Below are 21,069 nucleotides of genomic sequence, written 5' to 3'. Positions count from 1 at the left end.
ATGTTGGCAGTTGTCTGAAAACAGTGAGAGGAAACTGGTGTTGGCTGGATTGCTTTAGCTTAAAAATATATCTAACAAACAGTTCCTAAATGAAACTGCAAACAAAAATTGTTCAGGTCGACTTTGTTTACTTTACTGGAAATGGTACAATTCAGTAATATGCAAGCATGTGATGACTACCACATTCTGTGCTACTAATCAAACCTAGAGGTGGTCTTAGACATCAAACCCACAAATTTATCTCACTTATCCTTCTCCTACGGTCTTTCATTTAGTCAAAGGTGAAACACATCGAATCAAGAAAAACTGGTCATGTTGTGACTAGTTCATCAAGACAAATTTGTTGAGGGCCCCTGAAACAATAGGAAATCAGGAAGCCCTGCTGCCCAATTATGGGCATCTGGTTCTGGTACTCCAGTGATTACAGCTCCCCTGCTAACTTACACAGGCACCAGAAGACAGACGCATACGCATATACATGAGCAATTTCAAATGCCTTATCATTATCATGCTAATGACCACTCATGCATGCCACGTCACAAGCCGCCCTTGGTTTCCTTGACAATACATTCACATTGGCCTGGAAAACACTCAAGCTCACTCACTTGCGTGTTTGTCAGCTAGCTGGATGAGGCTCTGTGAGATGTCCCTTCTCCTGTAGAAACAGACCACCTTTGCCTCCACATTGCCGCTTGCAGTCTGAAAGGAGGAACAGGGTCACCTTGAGGGAACTTCATAAAGTATCTGGGGACAGTGAACCTAACACCTCTGTTAATCAATACTGAAAAAGCTTGAACCTGAGGTTGCAGTCTATTATGTTAAATCAGCAGTGCAGTGTTGAATTTATCAACACCTGCTGTGTCTGCACTCCTCTGAGGAGTAATCGAAAAAAAACGACAACAGTAGACAAGGTTAAAAGGAGCATGTGACAATATACACCTGATAAATACAAGATTCAATTTGGTACCGAGTAACTCAACAAATAAACAAAATATTTATGGCTGTTAATCAATGAAAAATTCTCAAACAATTGGGACACATGATATTAGGACTGGGCAGTAATGGACAACAATTATGAAATTGATAGAGACTGTGTATACAGTTGAAGTCAAAAGTTTACATACACCTTGCAGGATCTTCAAAATGTTAATTATTTTACCAAAAAATGAGGGATCATACAAAATGCATGTTATTGTTTATTTAGTACTGACCTGAATAAGATATTTCACATAAAAGATGTTTACATATAGTCCACAAGAGAAAATAGTCAAATTTATAAAAATGACCCCGTTCAAAAGTTTACATGCACTTAATTCTTAATACTGTGTTGTTACCTGAACGATCCAAAGCTTGTTGGGGGGGGGTGAAAACTTTTGAACAAAATGAAGGCGTGTACATTTTTCTTATTTTGCCTAAATATCATATTTTTTCAGTTAGTACTGCCCTTCAGAAGCTACCTACATGTTTCCCAAAAGACAAAATAAGTTAAATTTACCATGATCTTCAAATTTAAAAAGTTTTCACCCCCGCTCTTATTGAATCGTTTTTCCTTCGGGAGCATCAGTGAGCATACAGTCATTGTTGGAAAGAATTCAAATGCACAAAAATGCTGGAAAACCAAAGAATTTGTGGGGCCTGAAAGATTTTTCTGAAGAACAGCGGGCAGTTTATCTGTTCAGGACAAACAAGGGACTCATGAACAACTATCACTAAACAAAAAACACGGCTGTGGATCATCCAGGTAACAACACCGTATTAAGAATCAAGTGCATGTAAACTTTTGAACGGGGTCATTTTTATAAATTCCACAAGAGAAAATATTAGTTGAATTTATGTAAACATCTTTTATGTGAAATATCTTACAGTGCCGTGAAAAGGTTTTTGCCCCTCTGTTTTTTAAATTTTTTGCATATTTGTCACACTTAAAAGATTCAGATCAAACAAATTTTTTATATTACAAAGATAATGCAAGTAAATACAAAATGCAGTTTTTAAATGATGATTTAATTTATTAAGGGAAAAAAGCTGCCCACCTGGCCCTACATGAAAATTTAATTGCCCCCTCCTGTTAAATCATAAAAGAACTGTGATTAAACACATTATTTTAGAAAGTGGAGTTAAATTTCACTAGCCACACCAAAGCCTGATTACTGCCAGACCTGTTGAATCAAAAAAGTCACTTAAATAGAACCTGTCTTTGTGTAATATTTAAATTTTTTTGATGATCTGAATCATTCAAGTATGACAAATATGCAAAATATATAAAAAATAAAAACAGGAAGGGGGCAAAAACTTTTTCACACCACTGTATTCAGGTCAGTATTAAAAAAAAATACGGATTTTGTATGATCCCTCTTATTTTGGTAAAATAATTAACATTTTGCAGATTGTAAACTTTTGACTTCAACTGTATATTGTGGTATGTAAATATATCGACATATCGAGCAAAGGACTGTTTTAAGTTATTGACATTACAGCAATAAAGAAACGTAAGAAAGAGAAAATAAAATGCAGGATGTGCTTGAAGTTAAGCACAATAAACCGCAAAAAAAGGACTGCTCTTGACTGAATAACTTTTGTAGTTTTTATAAGAACAAATGTGTATTTCATTTGTGTAGTGAAGACTGAGATGTTTTATTTTTACATTTCATTATTTGATTTCTTACTTGAATGCTACTCTAAAATAGACCTAATGTACCTTAAAAATTTAAGTTTTTTTCTTATTGCATTTGTATTATTGTTTGTCATGTCCATCTTAGATCTTATTTATAATAACAAAGGAAAATGACAACAAAAATATATGATATATATCATTATCACTAATTAAATAATAAAATAAAATAACTCATATAGTGAAACAAGATTTTGGTCATATCGCCCACCCCAACAAGACATGCATGTTAAATTAATTAAATCTACTTTCAATTAATCACATAAATAAATATTTGGTAGGAAAATCCTCATATGAAAATAATTAGATAATTATATTAAATTAAAATGTTAAACTGACAGCACTGAACCAAGTATAATAAAATTCACCAAACATGTGTATTTGGACTGCATTTACACATCTTTCCCAAAAGGTTTACATGTACTTAAAGTTAACTTAAAGTTCTTTTCTGTACATTTGATTCTACTTATTTTCTTTAAGTATGCAATCAGTACCCCAAAAGGCTACTTTCTACTATTGTAAAGGACTATCAATTTCTAGAAGTGGTTGTGGAAGAAGGATAATGTAGACTGAATGAATCTCAATGGCCACAGGTTGATTGTTCGGATGCCAAGTAGAATAACCACCTGCAAGCAAACTGAATTTGCCGGACAACTGAATCCTCTCTTCTGACAAATGTCAAAAGATACATCATGTTGCCAGAAGAAGTGATGACTAACAGATGAGAATATTGTGCAGTGAAGCATGCTGACAAAAATTATTTTGCATTGTGCATTATGAGTTATGCTACACCTGGGGTGCTTAAAATCCCTCAGCATTTAATATTTAAAGAGCTGAATCTTGTTTTATCATAATACAGACATCTTACAAAAAAACAAAAGATGTCAGCTTCACACCACAGCCTACTTCTCTAAGGGACCCCAGGATGCAGTCTGCGGATTTGTGATCTCACACAGAAACAGTTTCTCAGCAAACAAGTGTTGGAGATATGACAGATCGAAGGGAGAAGCGCACATAAATGCAAGTAATTTGGCTTTAGGCGTGGTGACTGAGCTTCTTGTGTCGATGTCATGACAATGTTTTGTCGACACCCTACCAGTACGCCCAGTGTCCACCAACCCAGACTTCTCCCTCCCAGCCCTGAGGGAAATGTACCTTATTCAGTTCCTCTATTCGCCTGATCAGATAAGGGTTGCTTGAAGAATTCTCAAAGAAGACATAATCTGCAGAAGAAGATAAAAAGCACTGGATTATTTTGTTATCGTTATAAAAAACACATTTTAGGGCTTTGCTAACAGTTAAAAGTCTTAATAAATTCACATCGCATAAAAAACAGTGCATCTCATCATCCTTGGTATATTAAAAAGGTTGTATTACATATGCAGTCTATCACCACAACATATTTCCTATATGTGGAATTTTGACCAAATACAGAACCATTCATGATGTGAAATTTGGTGTAAATACAGTTCAAAACAATACAGCCTACTGGGTCCAGATTTATCTGGTTGCTATATTTCAATCATTTACTATTGGGGGAAAATTAAAATTTTCATAATAACCGCTGGGCATTATAGAGCGATAAGAAAACCCTCAACAAAAAGTATTTTTAGGTAACGTTAAATGGTCTCTCCCTCACAGACTGAAATAATGGGTAATGAATGAAGTATTTATAAAGTGCAAGGTATTAAAGATAAAACTAGCTTTTGAATTAAGTAATACCGCCAGTACTTATGTTTAGATAATGAAAGAAATTCCTAGAGCATTTTATAACTCTGAGTTTGGAAAAATACTCTACAACATACAGAAACTATGAGTCTAAGACTTTAGACTTGGCCTTGAACTGAGTCTCAGTAATGAATTGTTTATGTCTGGTATACAAGTAGAAAACACTTTCTCTCAAAGGCAAGGTAAAGATGAAGAATATGCAATTGCATACTTGCAAACAAACATTTAATTCATGCAAACAACCGTATTCTGTTTATGGCCATTCGAGACACATTCCGATACATGTATCCACGGCATAACCGAGCACACACACACACACAAGGAAAGGGTCACATTAAAACCGTGCAATGTAACAATTTGTCACGGAGACGCTCCATTCAAGCGTCAGTGAATTCACAAAAAGTCTTATCAAGATATACAATCATTTTAAATAGCACTGCATTAACGACGCCATGAAACAATGTCAAATTCCGCAGCGTGTAGCCGGCTAATTGCACAAACAAACGACACGACGGTTTTATATTAAAACGTGTTTATGATTAGACGCATGACAACAAATGCATTTCAAAATAGTGCACATTCACAATGGTTCAGCAAATAAGTGGGCAGAAGTTCACTGTGAAAAACCGAGTGAGGGGTTGCTGTTAAATGCTAGCTCGCTTTGCTACCTTGCATGCCGATTGAGGACCCGTAACTAATGGATACGTGCCAAAAAATGAGACAAATGATCACAAAGAAAAGCATCGGCGTCAAAAATCGGCATGGCTAGGTCGCAAGCACTGCTCGCTAGTCTCCCGTAAAATCAAAGCCAATAGAAACATACACTATATGCGTGTTTCCGTGTGTTTTATACATAGTAATGATTATTTGTTTATGATGTGGCTAGCTAGCAGCATAGCCTGTTTGCTAACATGCTAGTACGGCTATAATAGTTTAAGAGGCCTGACCTACATCAGAACCCAAAATATTCTCAATCCACGTTATCGCTTTCTTTTGCAAAGACACTGCACGGGTTAAGAGTTTAAAAGTGAGCGGCCGGTTGCGGCAATTCCGTTGAAACAAGCCCCTGCCTCCCAGACAGGTCTTGCGGTGGTGCCTGTGTTTTGACTTGCGTTAATTCAGAATATAGACGGACATACCTCCGACCCGGTACATGTTGGCCGCCATTTCTGCCCTCCCGGAGTGTTAAAAAAACCAAACCATAAACTAAAATAAAAACAAAATAAATATGTGAATCAAAACGACATCTAGGTCCTGTGACGTGTTAAAAAGCAATCTGGCTTAAGATGTTTTAAATATGGGGGATGGACCTCTAAGAATAGGAGATTTTGTGCAGCCCCCCTCCCGAGGTTCACAGTACAATACAGTAACTCACGCGCTAGAAAAGGCTCGAGCGCAGCGGCTTCCTGATGATGAGAGGAGGAGAGAAAAGAGGGAGGGAAGGAGGAGGGTGAATCAAGTCTACAGACTTGACACTCATGGCTGAAATTAAACTTGGTTAATGTATTTTTTAAGTAATATTTAAAATAAACTTAGTTTGTAATATTTGCCGATGTAAATATTTTTTCTATGACAAAAAATATTTAAAGGCGTCTTACTCTGGGTAGCCTATAGCCTATTCTTGATTCAACATTTAAAAAATATTTAAGATAAGATAAAAGACAAATGTAAGATCATTTCAGTAGGCTAACGAATCAGTGCGTGAGTGAGTTGTTCGAATCATTTAGACTGAATTGATTCATGAACCGATTCAAACCTGGGTAACCTGTTGGAATGATTCGGATCAAAAGACCGATAAATTCACTCTTTCTGCATTCTAATTCGTTCATTGTAAAATTAGAAATGTATATTAAACTTGGTTTATGTAAATTTCTTAAAAATCATTGTTGTGCATTGTTGACTTAAAACACTACAAGCATAGCCTAATATTTAAAATAATAAACAGTTTAGCCTAATAATAGGCTATTTGCTGATGTAAATATTTTTACCATGCCAATAAATAAATAAAATAACGCCTTTAATGGTGTTTAACTCTAGGAGATTCGTAGATATGCATGATACAAAATTATATATATACACACACACACACACACACACACACTATATTGCCAAAAGTATTGGGTCAGCTCCTTCTAATGAACATGTTTGACTACTTTAGTAATTTCTATGAGTACAAATGTTTAAGCATATAATGATATTCTATGGACTTGTGTGCTTCTAATTTTATAGCAACAGTTTGGACAGAACCCTTTTATATTCTAACATGACAGTGCCTCTGTGTATAAGGCACGGTTCAAAAAGACATTGATTGAGTCAGTGTGGAGGAACTGGCTCAAGGTCTGCATTTAAAGTCACACCAGAGGTGTTCAGCTGGGATCAGGACTTGGCTTTCTGCAGACCAGTCAAGTTCTTCCACACTGACTCAATCAATCATTTCTTTTTGAACCGTGCCTTATACACAGAGGCACTGTCATGTTAGAATAGAAAAGGGTCCTGTCCAAACTGTTGCTATAACATTAGAAGGACACAATTCCCTAGAATATCTTTATATGCTTAAACATTAAGATTTGTACTCATAGAAATTACTAAAGTAGTCAAACATGTTCATTAGAAGGGGCTGACCCAATACTTTTGGTAATATAATGTGTGTATATATTAAGATAAAATACAAAACAACAACAACAAAAAGATCAGTAATGATTCGAATCAGTGTGAGCTGCTCGAATCATTCAGACTGAATCGCGAACCGATTCAGACCTGGTAACCTGTTGGATTGATTCGGATCAAAATAGTTAGTAATTCATGCCAGTCGACTGAAAACACAAGATTCACGACTTTATTGCTGAAAATCATAAAAGGCAATAAAATAGTTTAGCTACTTGAATGCTACATGTTTTACAAAAACGCTACATCCAAGATCGCTAGAACAACACTGCTAGTCAGGATCGATGTCTAATTTTAGTTTAGGGTGCGGGTAGACAACCAATAGGAAAAAGCGTCCAATATTGATTTTAATATTGAACATTTAATTTATGAACATTTCAACGTGATGTCATCCTGGTCTACTCCACTGCCAACAAGAGAGACGTGAAGTCCAGCAAATTCACTTGTTAATCCCAGGCATGCGTCGTGCAAACCCCGTTTTGCGTTTGGGAACGCCCGTCTTCTGGAGCACACTATCGAGCGCAATAGGCCTGTCGATCTGTGACATCACTGCATGAAACAGCCCACTGAAGGCTGGAGTTTAGATGATGCACAAAGCAAGAAGTCACTTTTCCACGGTTCTCCTAACTGACACGCGCTCAATCTGGGAAACAAAATCCTTTTCAAATCTGACATACCGAGTTGGACTCGCGAGTTTGGAGCTGTTTGTTTTTTTCCCCGTGCTTACAGAAACACGCCGGATTTTAACTATGTCTATCATTAAGCCATATTGTGCGTCGTTTCTCTCTTTTTCACTCGAATCGGGGATACAAATCTGATCCAAAATGAAGTTTGGGAAGAATATATGCATCCTAAACGTTGGTGGCACCAAGTATGCTTTCACAAGAGAAGTTATAAAGGATTTTCCCCTCCGAAGAGTGAGCAGACTCCACAGCTGTTCCTCTGAAAAAGAGGTCTTGGAGGTATGTGATGATTATGACCGAGAGAGGAACGAGTTTTTCTTCGACAGGCACTCCGAGGCTTTTGTCTTTATTATGCTTTATGTGCGATCTGGAAAGCTCAGGTTTGTCCCGCAGATGTGCGAGCTTTCCTTTTACAACGAGATGATCTACTGGGGTTTGGAGAGCTCACATTTGGAGTTTTGCTGCCAGCGACGATTGGAGGATAGGATGTCCGACACTTACACGTACTTTTCAGAGGAGGACATCAAGGCTGAGGTGGAGTCCAGAGGTGAGGAGGATCAGGTCACCAGGTTTGCCTCCGAGAGAGGGAACGCGCGGTGGCTGGAGAGGATGCGGAGGACTTTTGAGGAACCAGCTTCCTCAGTCGCTGCGCAGATCCTGGCATCAGTGTCTGTGGTTTTTGTCATTATGTCTATGGTCATCCTCTGCGCGAGCACTCTACCGGACTGGGATACAGCAAAAAACAATACAGTGGAAGAACACAGGTACATGCACGAATTCAACTTTTGTGGTCTGTGGTATAAATGCAAAATTAGCTGCATCTCTCGCAGGACAGCTCAGCTTTATGAGCATGCCTAAACCCTCCAACCCTCTTCTCCCCTTAGAGGATCTCAGAATGAAAAAGCCTGCATGTTTTAATGGTACAGGTTTGTCCCCCCGAACTTGTCTTTCTGTATAATTCTTTCCATGCTTTGTATCGGTTGCTTTGCGAGTTCCATTCAAACTATCTTTTCTCAAAGAAAACTTGCAGCAAAACTGAAATTGAAGTTCAACCGAGGTCTTAATAAGTGTGTTACACTGCACTGATACATTTTCTCGGTTTAGAGAAAATTAGAGATATGCTTATAAATGAATTGGACTCCCAAAACAAGATGTTAAAATGCAAGGATATTGTGAACAGTAATAATAGAATAGAATAGAATAATTTATATTTGCAATGATATTAATAATACAGCCGTCTTTGATTACGAGTTTTCGTGTTGATTATTTGCTTTTTAAAATGTATTATAGTAAAACAATATTAGCATTGGGGAAAACCGACTGATAATGCAAGAAGCCTGCGAAGTATAACGATGGTGGTTTTGGTTTTGTAGCTAACGTACTTTGTCTGGCCAGTAGACGTCGCTAAAATGATCTAACGTCACGAGTAGGGAGACCCGTCTCACTACAGAAATGTGTTTTTATCACTATTTGAAAACATGGAGATTTTACATTTGGCCATGCACATATGAACTTGTATAAAATAATAATGTGAAACATCTATAAAAATAGGCTGAATGTGTGTGAGTCATTTATGCTTATTTTAAACTGTAGCAAACCATTCTATGTCCCTTCATCTCTTCAGACAAGATATTTCTATTTTTTAATGAAAAGCTTGTGTGGATGTATATCAAATTAAACAACAAAACCTACTGAGCATACACACTGTGTGGCATTTCACATTCATTAACATAATCTCAAATCAAATTATAATGAAAATAATTCCAATGCCTCAAAATAGTTTTCTGCCCTTCAATTTTTACAAATACACTCAAAACTTCTTCTGTTACCTCAGGAGGTTGATGATTTCACCAATTTGTTAGTGATGCTGTTACAACTCTCTTTTCGTCCCAGAACTCTCACCAGTCTCTCCTGCATTTAGACCAGTTAAGAAATAATGAGATTTCCATATTCAATGCTGGCATTTTATCGACATCCAAAGCAATCGTCACATCTTCCTGGTACTCTCCATCAGAGATGAAAAATTCCAGTCATGTTTTCATAATCCCTGTTATGAGTCACATTGTCATTTTGGGTATTCCCTTGTCCCCGTCTCTCTCTGTCTGGAAGTATTTGTGAGTAGGTTTTTCTTTATGTATCCAGTGCAGTCTTGATTCCATTTCCCACAGTGGCCACTGTTTGTCTCAGTTTTCAGGTATGTGTTCTCATATGTGTATGACGAGCTGGTAAGAGATGGAAATAAACCCAGTGAGGTTTTTCATGCATGCAGTCTTATATTCTCGAAATGGATCTCATTCCCTTGTTTTATATTCATCTTTAAATGTCCATTCATGCGTTGCCTGTAAAGGTCCAAATGTTTAAATATATAGTTTTTATGTTCATCATGCCTTCTGAGGATGATTATAGCATATATGCATTCGTTGTTAAGCCAGTATTCATGGGCACATGTACATATATTATCACATCTTCTGTTAACAGTAATTCTTGATCCTATTTGCATGCCTTCCTGCCGAAACAGCTGTCCTCGCTGTAATTCTAAGTCTGTCACAGCTCTTTATAAATTTGATTTGAACAGTACAGTAAAACCATTGAGAACGAAAGAGCAAATTTAGGGGCAAATTCTTTTGTAGATTCAGCCTTTCAAAACAATGATTTCTTAGTTCAGATATTGTATTGAATATGCACTCAATTAAATGAATAAGAAATTAAATTTAATGGGATTTCTTTTGCACCAGAAGTTCAGGGACTACTGAGCAAGCGTACCTTCCTGCCTTCCAGCTTCCATGGACACTGACACTTCACTGTCAACAACACACTGGAGCTGTTTACACAATCTGAATGAGAGGACATTTTCCATATAAAGCACATTAACTGCATGGCTGCATGGAATCTGATCTAAATACTCTGCATGACTTGTTTACTTACAATACCAAAACGCAAATATATTTTTTCCGTAAAACAGAAGGCTACCATTTTTTCGTGGTTATTATTATTATTTTTATATTCATATTCACTGGTAATATTCATGGACATGTTTGGTACTGGAATATTCTGGGTTCAATAGAAGTTAAGCTAAACTGAAAGCACTTGTGGCATAATGTTGATTATCACAAAAAATGATTTTGATTTGTCCATTGTTGTCATTAAGTTCTAAGTTGTAAAATTGGATATAACTTCACACTTTTAGAAGGTTAATAAGAAAACTGTTTAAAATGTATTCCTGTGATGGCAAATCTGAATTTTTAAGAAGCCATTACTTCAGTCTTCAGTGTCACATGACCCTTCAGAAATCATTCATTAAGAAGTTTAGAAAAGGAGGAACAAGTGAAAATTATTTTTTTGTAGTAATCAACATAATGCCACAAATACTGTCAGTTGAGCTTAACTTGTACTGCACCCAGAAATTGTGAAATATCTCTCTCTTATACCCTATAACTCTCTTTTTAATTTTCTTTCCATATCTCTTCTTCTCTGTTCTCCCCATCTCTCACAGGATCATCGAGGCAGTATGCATCGGCTGGTTCACTGCCGAATGCATAGTACGCTTCATTGTCTCAAGGGACAAATGTGAGTTTGTGTGCTGCCCCCTTAACATTATTGACCTCCTGGCAATCGCTCCTTACTACGTGTCTGTCGCTGTGACAGCACTAACAGGAGAAAACTCTCAACTACAGCGAGCAGGAGTCACCCTGCGTGTACTACGAATGATGCGCATCTTTTGGCTAATCAAGCTGGCTCGTCACTTCCTCGGGCTGCAGACGCTCGGGCTGACGCTGCGCAGGTGCTACCGTGAAATGGTCATGCTGCTGGTGTTCGTCTGCGTCGCGATGGCAATATTCAGCGCCCTGGCACAGCTGTTGGAGCACGGCCTTGACCTGGAGACTAGCAATGAGGACTACGCTAGCATCCCGGCAGCCTGCTGGTGGGTTATTATCTCCATGACGACCGTCGGCTATGGAGACATGTACCCCATCACCATTCCGGGACGCGTGCTGGGTGGCGTGTGTGTTGTGAGTGGCATTGTGCTGCTGGCTCTGCCCATTACCTTTATCTACCACAGCTTTGTGCAGTGCTACCACGAACTCAAATTCCGCTCAGCACGCTGCGTGCGAAGTCTCTCTTCTGAGTTTCTCAACTAATTGTAGCATAGATCGTCCTGAGAACCTGCTGGTCTTCAGCGTAGTAACAGCACCTGCTCTTCTGTGCCTTTATAGTGAACCAAGATCTGAAATATAGCGAAAGAACACGCTACTTTTGATGTGGAAAAAATCTGCATTTAGACTCTCTTTGCGAAACTTTTATATCCAAATAATAACACAAGTACCTCTGTACTCAAGGACACATTCTGGTATTCATTGATTTTGGACAATACAGGCATCTGGAGCCATTTCTGACTTACAGAATAAGACAAAAGAGACAAATCCCCAGCTCAAAGCTGGAAACTGCACAATAAAGCATTACAATCCAAAGGAAATACATTAGCCAATGTTTGTGTTGTAAACCCCTTCCTGTGTGAACGAAGAAAACCGATCTAACAGCATTTCCCTTGTATGAAATGGACAACTGTGGCATTTGACGACTACAGATGGCCAGGCTGCCTGGAACGGGCATCTGGCGGGACCTTGTGTCCTGACAGTGCTCCAGCCTAGAAGGAGCTTACACGAATTCTCATGTTTCCATGGAGAGGTCCCTCCGATTTGTTAAATCATTAATTCAGCTCCCAATAACGTGGTAAAGCAAGGGAAACTAAAGTGAAAGGTTTTAGAGTGGCCAAATATCATGCATTTGAGCGTGATACGGAAGTGCAAATACTGTGAAAAGGCCTGCTCACACTGAGGACGGTAACTGTAATGATAACAATAAAGATAAGTCCCTCTGCAGTCACTAATTTTATCTCTTAACACTCATTTTTAATAGCAAAATGATAATTATTCCCCATCAAAATATATTTTATCTTAAAATGGCTTGAATATAACTCAAAATGCTTACCTCATTTACTATATTTGACCCTGTACCACAAAACCAGTCATAAGGGTCAATTTTTTGAAATTGAGATTTATACATCATCTGAAAGCTGAATAAATAAGCTTTCCATTGATGTATGGTAGGATCTGACAATATTTGGCCGAGATACAACTATTTGAAAATCGGGAATCTGAGGGTGCAAAAATATTGAGAAAATCACCTTTAAAGTTGTCCAAATGAAGTTCTCAGCCATGCATATTACTAATCAAAAATTAAGTTTTGGTATATTTATGGTAGGAAATTTACAAAATATCTTCATGGAATATAATCTTTACTTAATATTCTAATGATTTTTGGCATAAAAGAAAAATCGATGATTTTGACCCATACCATGTATTTTTGGCTATTGCTATAATATACCCGTGCGACTTATGACTGGTTTTATGGTCAATGATCATAAATACGATATGTAAATAAGCCCAAGCCCCCATTTAATCACATGAGCTCAGACTACCTGCTTCACTTCCAAACGGTTAACTGTAAACGCTACACAATGACAAGTGGCAATACTGGATTAATTTAACAATATATATTTGAATCAGAAACTGATTCTAAAGTGGAGGAAGAGCAAATTATATTTTATAATTTATATTTTATGTATCACTGTAATTGATATAATTAGAGTTTGGTCTGAATACATTATCAATGTTGCACAGCCATGTTTCTGTTCACTATCTCAGATAGCTAATGATATGAAAAACAAGTTTACAGGATTGGTTACATGTTTGTGACAGTAGGAAAGGGGCTGTTTCAAACCCCATTTTTGAGACTTAGCATTTTGATCTTTGGTACACCTCAGTTTTAAGGACAAAATGCTCAGCGGTGGTGTTGACTAATGAATTTGCTCATGCTTTGACATATTAAGACAAGACAGACATGTAAACAAAATTAAAATCTTGATTTTCACCACATGAGATCTTTAAAAATCATTCTAAATGTTAAAGAATAGCAGAGTCCACACCACAACTATATTGATAATGGCTCAGAGGAACAATAGCATTTTTTCCAGCTGATGAACAACTAAAACATTGACAGGCAGCCAGGATCCAACCTGCTTTAAAGAGCTTGAGCATTTAAAGCGGCAGATGACAGAACTGCAGCGCGAGCTTCTAATAAAGAGAACGTTGTTATGCACTGTGTGGATGCTCATATCGTTATAGTTATCTTTACAGTTCTTGGTTTGAACGGGCCTAAACATTTAGTTTTGACATTACAGTCACTGTTGAATGTGCCATTTCAACTAAAGTTAAAGGTCTTGCTCATAAATTGATATTACATTACTAAGTCACAAAAAACAAACATCAGCTGTTCATCCAGACAGCGACAAATCTGCAACCTGTCCATACATGACTGTGTGAATCAAGAGGCGTTAACTAAATTGATAGGCAAACACCTCACCCACACGCTCACCAGTAGGAGGGCTGTCACTCGGTCCTTCTTCCTCTTTGAATACAAGCACAAAATCAATTCCTCATTCAAGGGACTTTCTGAGTTTATGTGTATCTTGGAATAAAAAGATAGATTTGGGATTGCGTTTAGTAAGATGTTTTGCATGTGATATGATTCATTAGGAGACATACAGTAAATTTTATAATAGTATTTCATGATATAGAAGCATCATTACAACGCTAAAATATGTGGATTTAAGGTTATGATCTACAGATTATTTAGCTAAATTGATGATAATGTCAAAATCAAGATCGAGTTCATTGTTTAATTCCGGTTATCCTCTAATTACATCATTTGTCTTTAGTCTAAATTGTCATGTCAGTGTAGGGATCTTATTTGAATAACTGCAAAAACATTGCTTGGTTGATGTCACAATACACAATGTTTATTTTTTGCGTCTGTAAGGAGATGTATGCCTTCATATATGTATCTTTTATTTTTATTTTTGTAGCTACAGTATGTATTTGTGGCTATTTTGGAAGGGTCATAATGATGCAAATGAAATCTCATGTAGCTCTATTCTGTAACTGAAAATGCATTCTAATTGGTTAAGACAAGGTTATTTATGTGTATGAAGAAAATAAAGAAATGTTTATGGATTCAAGCCTTATTCTTTCTCTAATTATAATACAGAAAGGAATGTGGCACAAATATAATGTGAAATATATAAAGCAAAGACCTGAATGTTTTAAAATTGCGATGACTGGGTCTAGGTGTCAGCTTTTACTCCCGTGAATACTTTTCAGGGTGCCTTTATTTTTGAAACTCAAGAATTATTACACATTTCCACCATTATTACCCAGGAGAAAAGATACAGTTCACTGAACACGATGACCTTTTGTGACAATAGCGGGGCATGATATCAGTTAAACAATGGGAATCTGCCATTGAACTCTCTCTGATAAGCATAATCTTTCTCAGCTCAAGAATATACATTTGGGGGCAAGTTATCATTTATACAGTTATACAGTTTATTAATTTGAATTTCCACTGGTCAAAATAACAAACTGATGTATATGTATGGTAATATTTTTGATGTTTCGGGACTTGTTTTGTATTTCATATTTCATAACTGACCAAAACACACCATAAGAAATATTTACTGAGGCAAAAGGTGTGGCAACTAGCTTGGGTCTCTCTCTCTCTCTCTCTCTCTCTCTCTCTAAAGAAAGCTAGAAATATTTGAATGACAATGACAACGTGTAATAATATATAGCTTTTTTAAATAAAAAATATATAGCTTTATATATATACATATATATATATATATATATATATATATATATATATATGTTCAAGGCTTTTACATATTGCACAACGTCTCTCATATCTACTGTATCTTGTGACGTCATATTCCAGCGACAAATTCTTACACAAGGAAAAAGCCGGTTGAGTTCCGACTTCCCGACGGTCACTCTCACCACGTCGGCTACCGTTTATTAGCAAAATGTATTACAAATTTAGTGGATTAACACAAAGGCTGGCTGGAGCCGTGTCATCCTCCGCATACAGCCCGCAGGTATGTGCGCGCGATTCCGTTTCTAAAACGATAATTCAGTGACCTTGATCTGCTTCATGTGATCCATAGAGGTGTTTTAAACAGTCGTTAAATATATAAAATACGTTTCTCTCGCACAATTTTATCCGAAATGATTAAGCAGGCTTATTATTGGGCGATTAATAATAATAAAAAATATATATACTTAGTGGATAGAGTTACTTAGTTGAACTACATGTGTATGATCGTTCATAGGACTGTTGTTTAAACAGTTCATCCCTAAGTTTTAGTAACTTACTTCTAAATTCAGTATTGGTTGTACAGTCCTAAACTGATTTCACAACAAAAGGTAGCCGATAAATCAGTGGTTATTGTTAACAGGGAGGCCAGAGCCCTCTATGGGGACCTCAGCAAACTTCGACCGAGCCTTAAGATGACTTAAAATGCGTTTAATTAAAATTTAAATTTTTAGTTAATTAAAAAAAAGTGATTTCTAAACCTGGAAGAGTCACGTAAACTCATAAAATATTAAAACTACACACATCATGATTATTTATTTTCTAGCTCTAATCTGTGTGGTAGAAATTGTGGATACAAATATTTTAAACAAATATTGATATTTAATATTTTTAAATACCTTTTAAAAGGTTGTAAACCACTGTGACAGATGGTGCTTTGAGTACAAACAGTATGTAGTCCTAGTGAACAAACATGAATATCACATGCTTGTAAACTTTCTTCAGGGCTTGAGGTCAAATATACCGTCTGAATCCCCTACCATCATCTTTGCCACCCCAACTAAACTGGTGTCTCAGTCAAATGCTGCAGTGGAGTATATGGGTGGCAACAAGGTTCCAGATCTCCAGAGGATATTTCAGGTGTGAATATGATTTATTAAGTTATGCAGCAGAGTTAAAGGGATTTAAATGAAAATTATCATCATTTACTCATCATTAGATGATCATACCAAACCTATATGACTTATTTTCTTCTCTTGAACATAAAAGAAGATACTTTTAACCAAACACTTTCAGTTCCCAGCGACTTCTGTTGTATAGATTAACAAATACAAGCGAAGGAAAGTTTTGGTTACCAACATTCTTCAGAATATAATCTTTTGTGTTGCGCAGAAGAAAGTAGGTCATACAGGTTTGGAATGTCATGAAGGTGAGTAAATAATGACAGAATTTTCAATTTTGGGTGAACTATCCCTTTAGTAAACAGGAAAATGGAGCATTCATTATTATACTTTTTTCCATCCAGGCCTCCGAAGAGATTCCTGTTCATCTGAAACGAGGTGTTTCAGACAGACTCTTGTACAGGACCACCATGGCACTGACAGTCGGGGGTGCTCTTTACTGTCTCGTAGCTCTTTATATAGCAGCACAGCCCAAAAACAAATGAACAGCCTATTTTCATCATTGTACATCATCAGCATTGAAATTTGCGATGTGTAACTTTGTTGTATTTATTATAAAAATTAGCAATATGCCTCCCAGCATCAATCACCAGACACTCTGCCCTGACAAAGTTTCTACTGCACAATGCCATTTTACCTGTGTGTCCTGTATGAGATCTGTCCTTACAAATAGGATGCTGTTAGTTGTGTTTATTAGAACAGTGCTTCTCACTATTGGTATTTCAAGGCCTCCCCTAAAGTCAATATTTGCCCCCTACATCCTGTTTAGTGTCGTCTTATATTTCTGTTGAAATTACAACAAAAACACATGCTTATTTCTAAACCTTTTCATTTAAAGAAACTAGGGTAATAGTGATTAATCTCAAGTATTTAATAGTGTTAATGTAATGTAAATTTTAGGTTGTTTTTTCTCCAGAATACACTTTTAAAACTTTATTGGTTGCCAATAAAGAACCCTTATTTTTAAGAATGTAATAAATATGATGCAAATAAAAAAGATCTTACTATTAATCATTTGGCTAAATAATAATTTAGAATTTAATAGTTATTTAAAATATTTTAAAAACATTTGGGAGTTTACTGAGAATCACTGTAGGGTCCCATTTAAACCTTTTCAGCACAGGCTGGTTTAAACCAGATGTGTGATGGCCGATACTAGTGATAATCATGTTTTGGTAATGATTGACAAATGTTGAGAAGTGGATAAGAAAGGAAAATAGGGTGAGATCTCACACTTTCAGTAGTGTTGATTGGAGTGTTTTTTACACACTCGGGCATGTTAAGTGTGCCTCTGGGAAGCCCGATTAAGAGAAATTTATAGGAAGGGCTTTAACACATGTAGAGGATGTGTAGAATATACTGGAAATGTGGAACCGTATTGAATAGACTCATGGATGAGGTGAATCCATTTGATGCCATGCACACTTCTCCCACTGAATGCAATATAACCATACTTTAAGGTCATTCCACAGTATTGGATATATTTAATGCACTTAAGGACTTGAAATGCTGCTGTGCCTCTCATGCACCACTTTCCCAAGCAATGCATTTGTGTAAAGTGAAATAAAGACTAATTGTTTGTGAAATACACATTAATTTCATTCATGTTTTGGCCCTCTGAGATGTACATATTTAATTTAAAAGATTAAATTAAAGATCATGACCTTTTGACATCTGTGCTCCTTTTATGCAAAAAAAAAACACTTTATAAGGTTTTTGAACACATTTTGTGGTTGCAGTGTGTGAAAACATCCAAGTAAAAATCCACCCACTTTTTTTATAATCCCAATAAATCATAAAGTCTCTCAGAACAAGTGATTCCAGATTTTTTTCCCATAGATAAGTATAGCTAGATGCCCTATTAGCAGCACGAGCCGTCCACCATATTGCAATGTCCGTGAACACTCGAGCAAGTTGCCAGTGCATCTGCACTGCAACTGTAGTTATACACATGACATGCATGAATATTTATATCTTTAGTAGACTTTGGACAATGCTAAACTAACAGAATACAACAAGACGAAGCCATATAGCTAATAAGGCATTTAAAAGGTACTTTAGTTGAAAAACCTGTAATATTGAGTTAATACATAGGTAAGAATGCGTTGGTTTGTTTTAAATGTGTTATCCAGGTTTTTCTCTTTTTTTCAGGAATTTAAATTTAGGCAGTTTTTACAACCAGATGCTGCACAATGTTGTTGAATTCTGAGACTCATTGATTATTATTGTGAGTGACGACATAGACCGTTCTAAGGTCGCTGATGTGTCAACGTATCTGGAGCGATCTGTGGCATCTATACATATCTATGTTTCTCCCTATCTTGATGTCATCGTAGGGAGAAGTCCCACCCATTTGTGACGTTTTGGGATACACCAATGAACACAGGAGTCTCCATAGACTCCCTCCATCTGAGCTGCTGAGGACACTGTGGTTAAGTTTAATTTTCAAAGGAAATATCACGGAAAAAAATCTGAAAAGTCCTATATGATTGTGCCAATCATTTTACGCCAGACTGCCTCTCAAATGAGGGTCATTTCAAAGCTGGATTTTCGCAAAATTGATTCTGAAAGAGGGATCAATACCAATGCTTCGTGCACGGATTCAGCTCCAGACAATGTAAGCACATCATATTGCCTTTCTGTAAGAGCTTCTTGGCACTCTGTAAGGCTAATGTTGCTAAAGCTACCATTGTCTCTGCCTGTTTTAACTAATGCTGCCTTCATGTGCTACCAGAATCATCGTAAATAGGAATGTGGTAGTTAAAAATTGCATATGAAAGCAATGTGAAGTCGGCCGCTTGAGAGTTTCTGACATTTTCAGTGTGTGAGATTGTCCTGTTTTGTTGTTGGTGGTATGCTGGAGCATTAGCTCTTGAAACTCCGCCCTCTTGGAAGCACTAGCTCATTTGCATTTAAAGGGACAAACACAAAAACGGCACGTTTTGGCTCATACCTAAAAAGTGGAAACTTTAACAAGCTATAAAAAATAATCTTTGGGGAATTTTGAGCTAAAACGTCACATACACACTCTGGGGACATCAGAGAATTATTTTACGTCTTGTAAAAAGAGGCATAATAGGTCACCTTTAAGGTTTGCCTCCTTTTTGAAGTCTGACAGTCATTATATTTTACATCTAAAAGTTTACTCACCCAGATGAATTTGTTTCTTCATTCAAACAGATTTTGAGAAATTTAGCATTAGCATTGCTCTCTAATGAGTCCTCTGCAGTGAATGGGTGCCGACAAAGTGCAAGTCCAAACAGCTGATGTAAATATTAAAATAATTCACATGACTCCATTGCATCAAATATCGCCTTGTGAAATGAAAAACTGTGTTTGTAATAAACAAATCCATCAAGATGTTTAACTCCAAAACCAAAACGTCCATAATCCATAATAATGTTTTCTCCAGTGAGAAAGTCCATCACTTGTTAGCCTCTCACATCAAAATCCACCAACATATTTGTGTAGAACTGTTTTAAACTGTTTTCCCTTAAACTGTGCTTGATATGTGCATATTTCTCTCCTAATGCAGACAAGACTTCTTTTTCAATGGAGTAAACAATATTATGGATAGAGCTGCAAGCAAGGTTTTGAAATGAAAATGGTCTTAATGATGGATTTGTTTATTACAAACACAAAGCTTTTCACTTCACAAGATGATAACTGATGGACTGGAGTCGTGTGGATTACTAATAGATTATTGTGATGTTTTTATATGCTGTTAGGCCTCTCATTCTGACGGCACCCATTCACTGCAGGGGATCCTCAAGTGATGTAATGCAAAATTTATCCAAATCTGTTCTGATAAAGAAAGAAAAACTCATTTTACATCTTGAATAACCTGAGGGTGAGTAAATTTTCAGCAAATTGTCAAATTTGGACGAACTATTTCTTTAAGATTTAGTTGATTATATGCTCATTTATACTTAATTTCATATCTTCAGTCTGAATAGTGTGTACAGTATTTAAGACCCCTCTTGAAAAGCTCTCTGAATTTCCTGCTGAGGCTGTTCACATGGTAACCAGGCTATAGGGGAGACTGTACACAAAAGGACTTCCAGAAAATCCAAAAAAATTGAATCTGTCTCTTTTATGGCCAAAGCACTGTAGAATTGCAAAGAAAGGATTTCTATTGTTCCTATATGCTATTTTTCCACATTTCTTTCTAGTCAGAGGTAATAACAAACATGAGGCTGACAGACTGTCTAACTGCACAGTGGTGCTTGATAAGCTGTCAGAGCACAAAGCAAAGTGAAACAATCTATGACAATGAGAGGCTGTGATTCACCCGGCATCATCCCTGAGCCATTCTGCTTACTTCCGAAGACTGGCAACTAAAATGATCGGCCACACGGAGCATTTTAACGAGGTCGGTAATCTCCTTGCCAAGTATACGTCTGTTCTAGTAATAGCCTTGTGGTTAAGACTT

General features: G+C 36.8%; 3 protein-coding genes across 5 annotated transcripts in view; 2 read left to right on the top strand and 1 right to left on the bottom strand.

The window, feature by feature from the left end:
• The window catches only part of LOC306851934 (metastasis-associated protein MTA3-like), a gene marked incomplete at its 3' end in the record, with an annotated part of 30,014 nt that extends 24,224 nt beyond the window's left edge, over positions 1-5,790 (bottom strand). For both annotated transcript variants that reach the window (XM_079388456.1, XM_079388457.1), the window contains exons 1-3: positions 5,539-5,790; positions 3,827-3,894; positions 606-699 (exon numbers count right to left, since the gene is read on the bottom strand). In XM_079388456.1, coding sequence (XP_079244582.1) covers positions 606-699; positions 3,827-3,894; positions 5,539-5,566 — 190 coding nt within the window. In that variant the 5' untranslated portion in view covers positions 5,567-5,790. The remainder of the gene's footprint in view (positions 1-605; positions 700-3,826; positions 3,895-5,538) is intronic.
• Positions 5,791-7,887: 2,097 nt separating this feature from the next.
• On the top strand, positions 7,888-11,885 carry LOC306851939 (voltage-gated potassium channel regulatory subunit KCNG3-like; the record flags this gene model as incomplete). Of its 2 annotated transcripts, none has more annotated exons than XM_079388464.1 (2): positions 7,888-8,510; positions 11,240-11,885. In XM_079388464.1, the coding sequence occupies 2 exons, from the start codon at positions 7,888-7,890 to the stop codon at positions 11,883-11,885; spliced, it is 1,269 nt and encodes a 422-aa protein (XP_079244590.1). The 2 variants fall into 2 exon arrangements, with proteins under 2 accessions (XP_079244590.1, XP_079244589.1); XM_079388463.1 differs by having other exon boundaries at positions 7,888-8,543.
• A 3,692-nt stretch (positions 11,886-15,577) lies between these two features.
• On the top strand, positions 15,578-18,227 carry LOC306851948 (cytochrome c oxidase subunit 7A2-like, mitochondrial). Its single transcript, XM_079388484.1, has 3 exons — positions 15,578-15,739; positions 16,462-16,596; positions 16,982-18,227. The coding sequence occupies exons 1-3, from the start codon at positions 15,668-15,670 to the stop codon at positions 17,120-17,122; spliced, it is 348 nt and encodes a 115-aa protein (XP_079244610.1). The 5' UTR covers positions 15,578-15,667; the 3' UTR covers positions 17,123-18,227.
• Positions 18,228-21,069: the final 2,842 nt, after the last annotated feature.

This window comes from Barbus barbus, assembly GCF_936440315.1.
Source record: "Barbus barbus genome assembly, chromosome: 32".
Classification (NCBI taxonomy): domain Eukaryota; kingdom Metazoa; phylum Chordata; class Actinopteri; order Cypriniformes; family Cyprinidae; genus Barbus; species Barbus barbus.
This window is presented reverse-complemented; position numbering and strand designations above follow the sequence as displayed.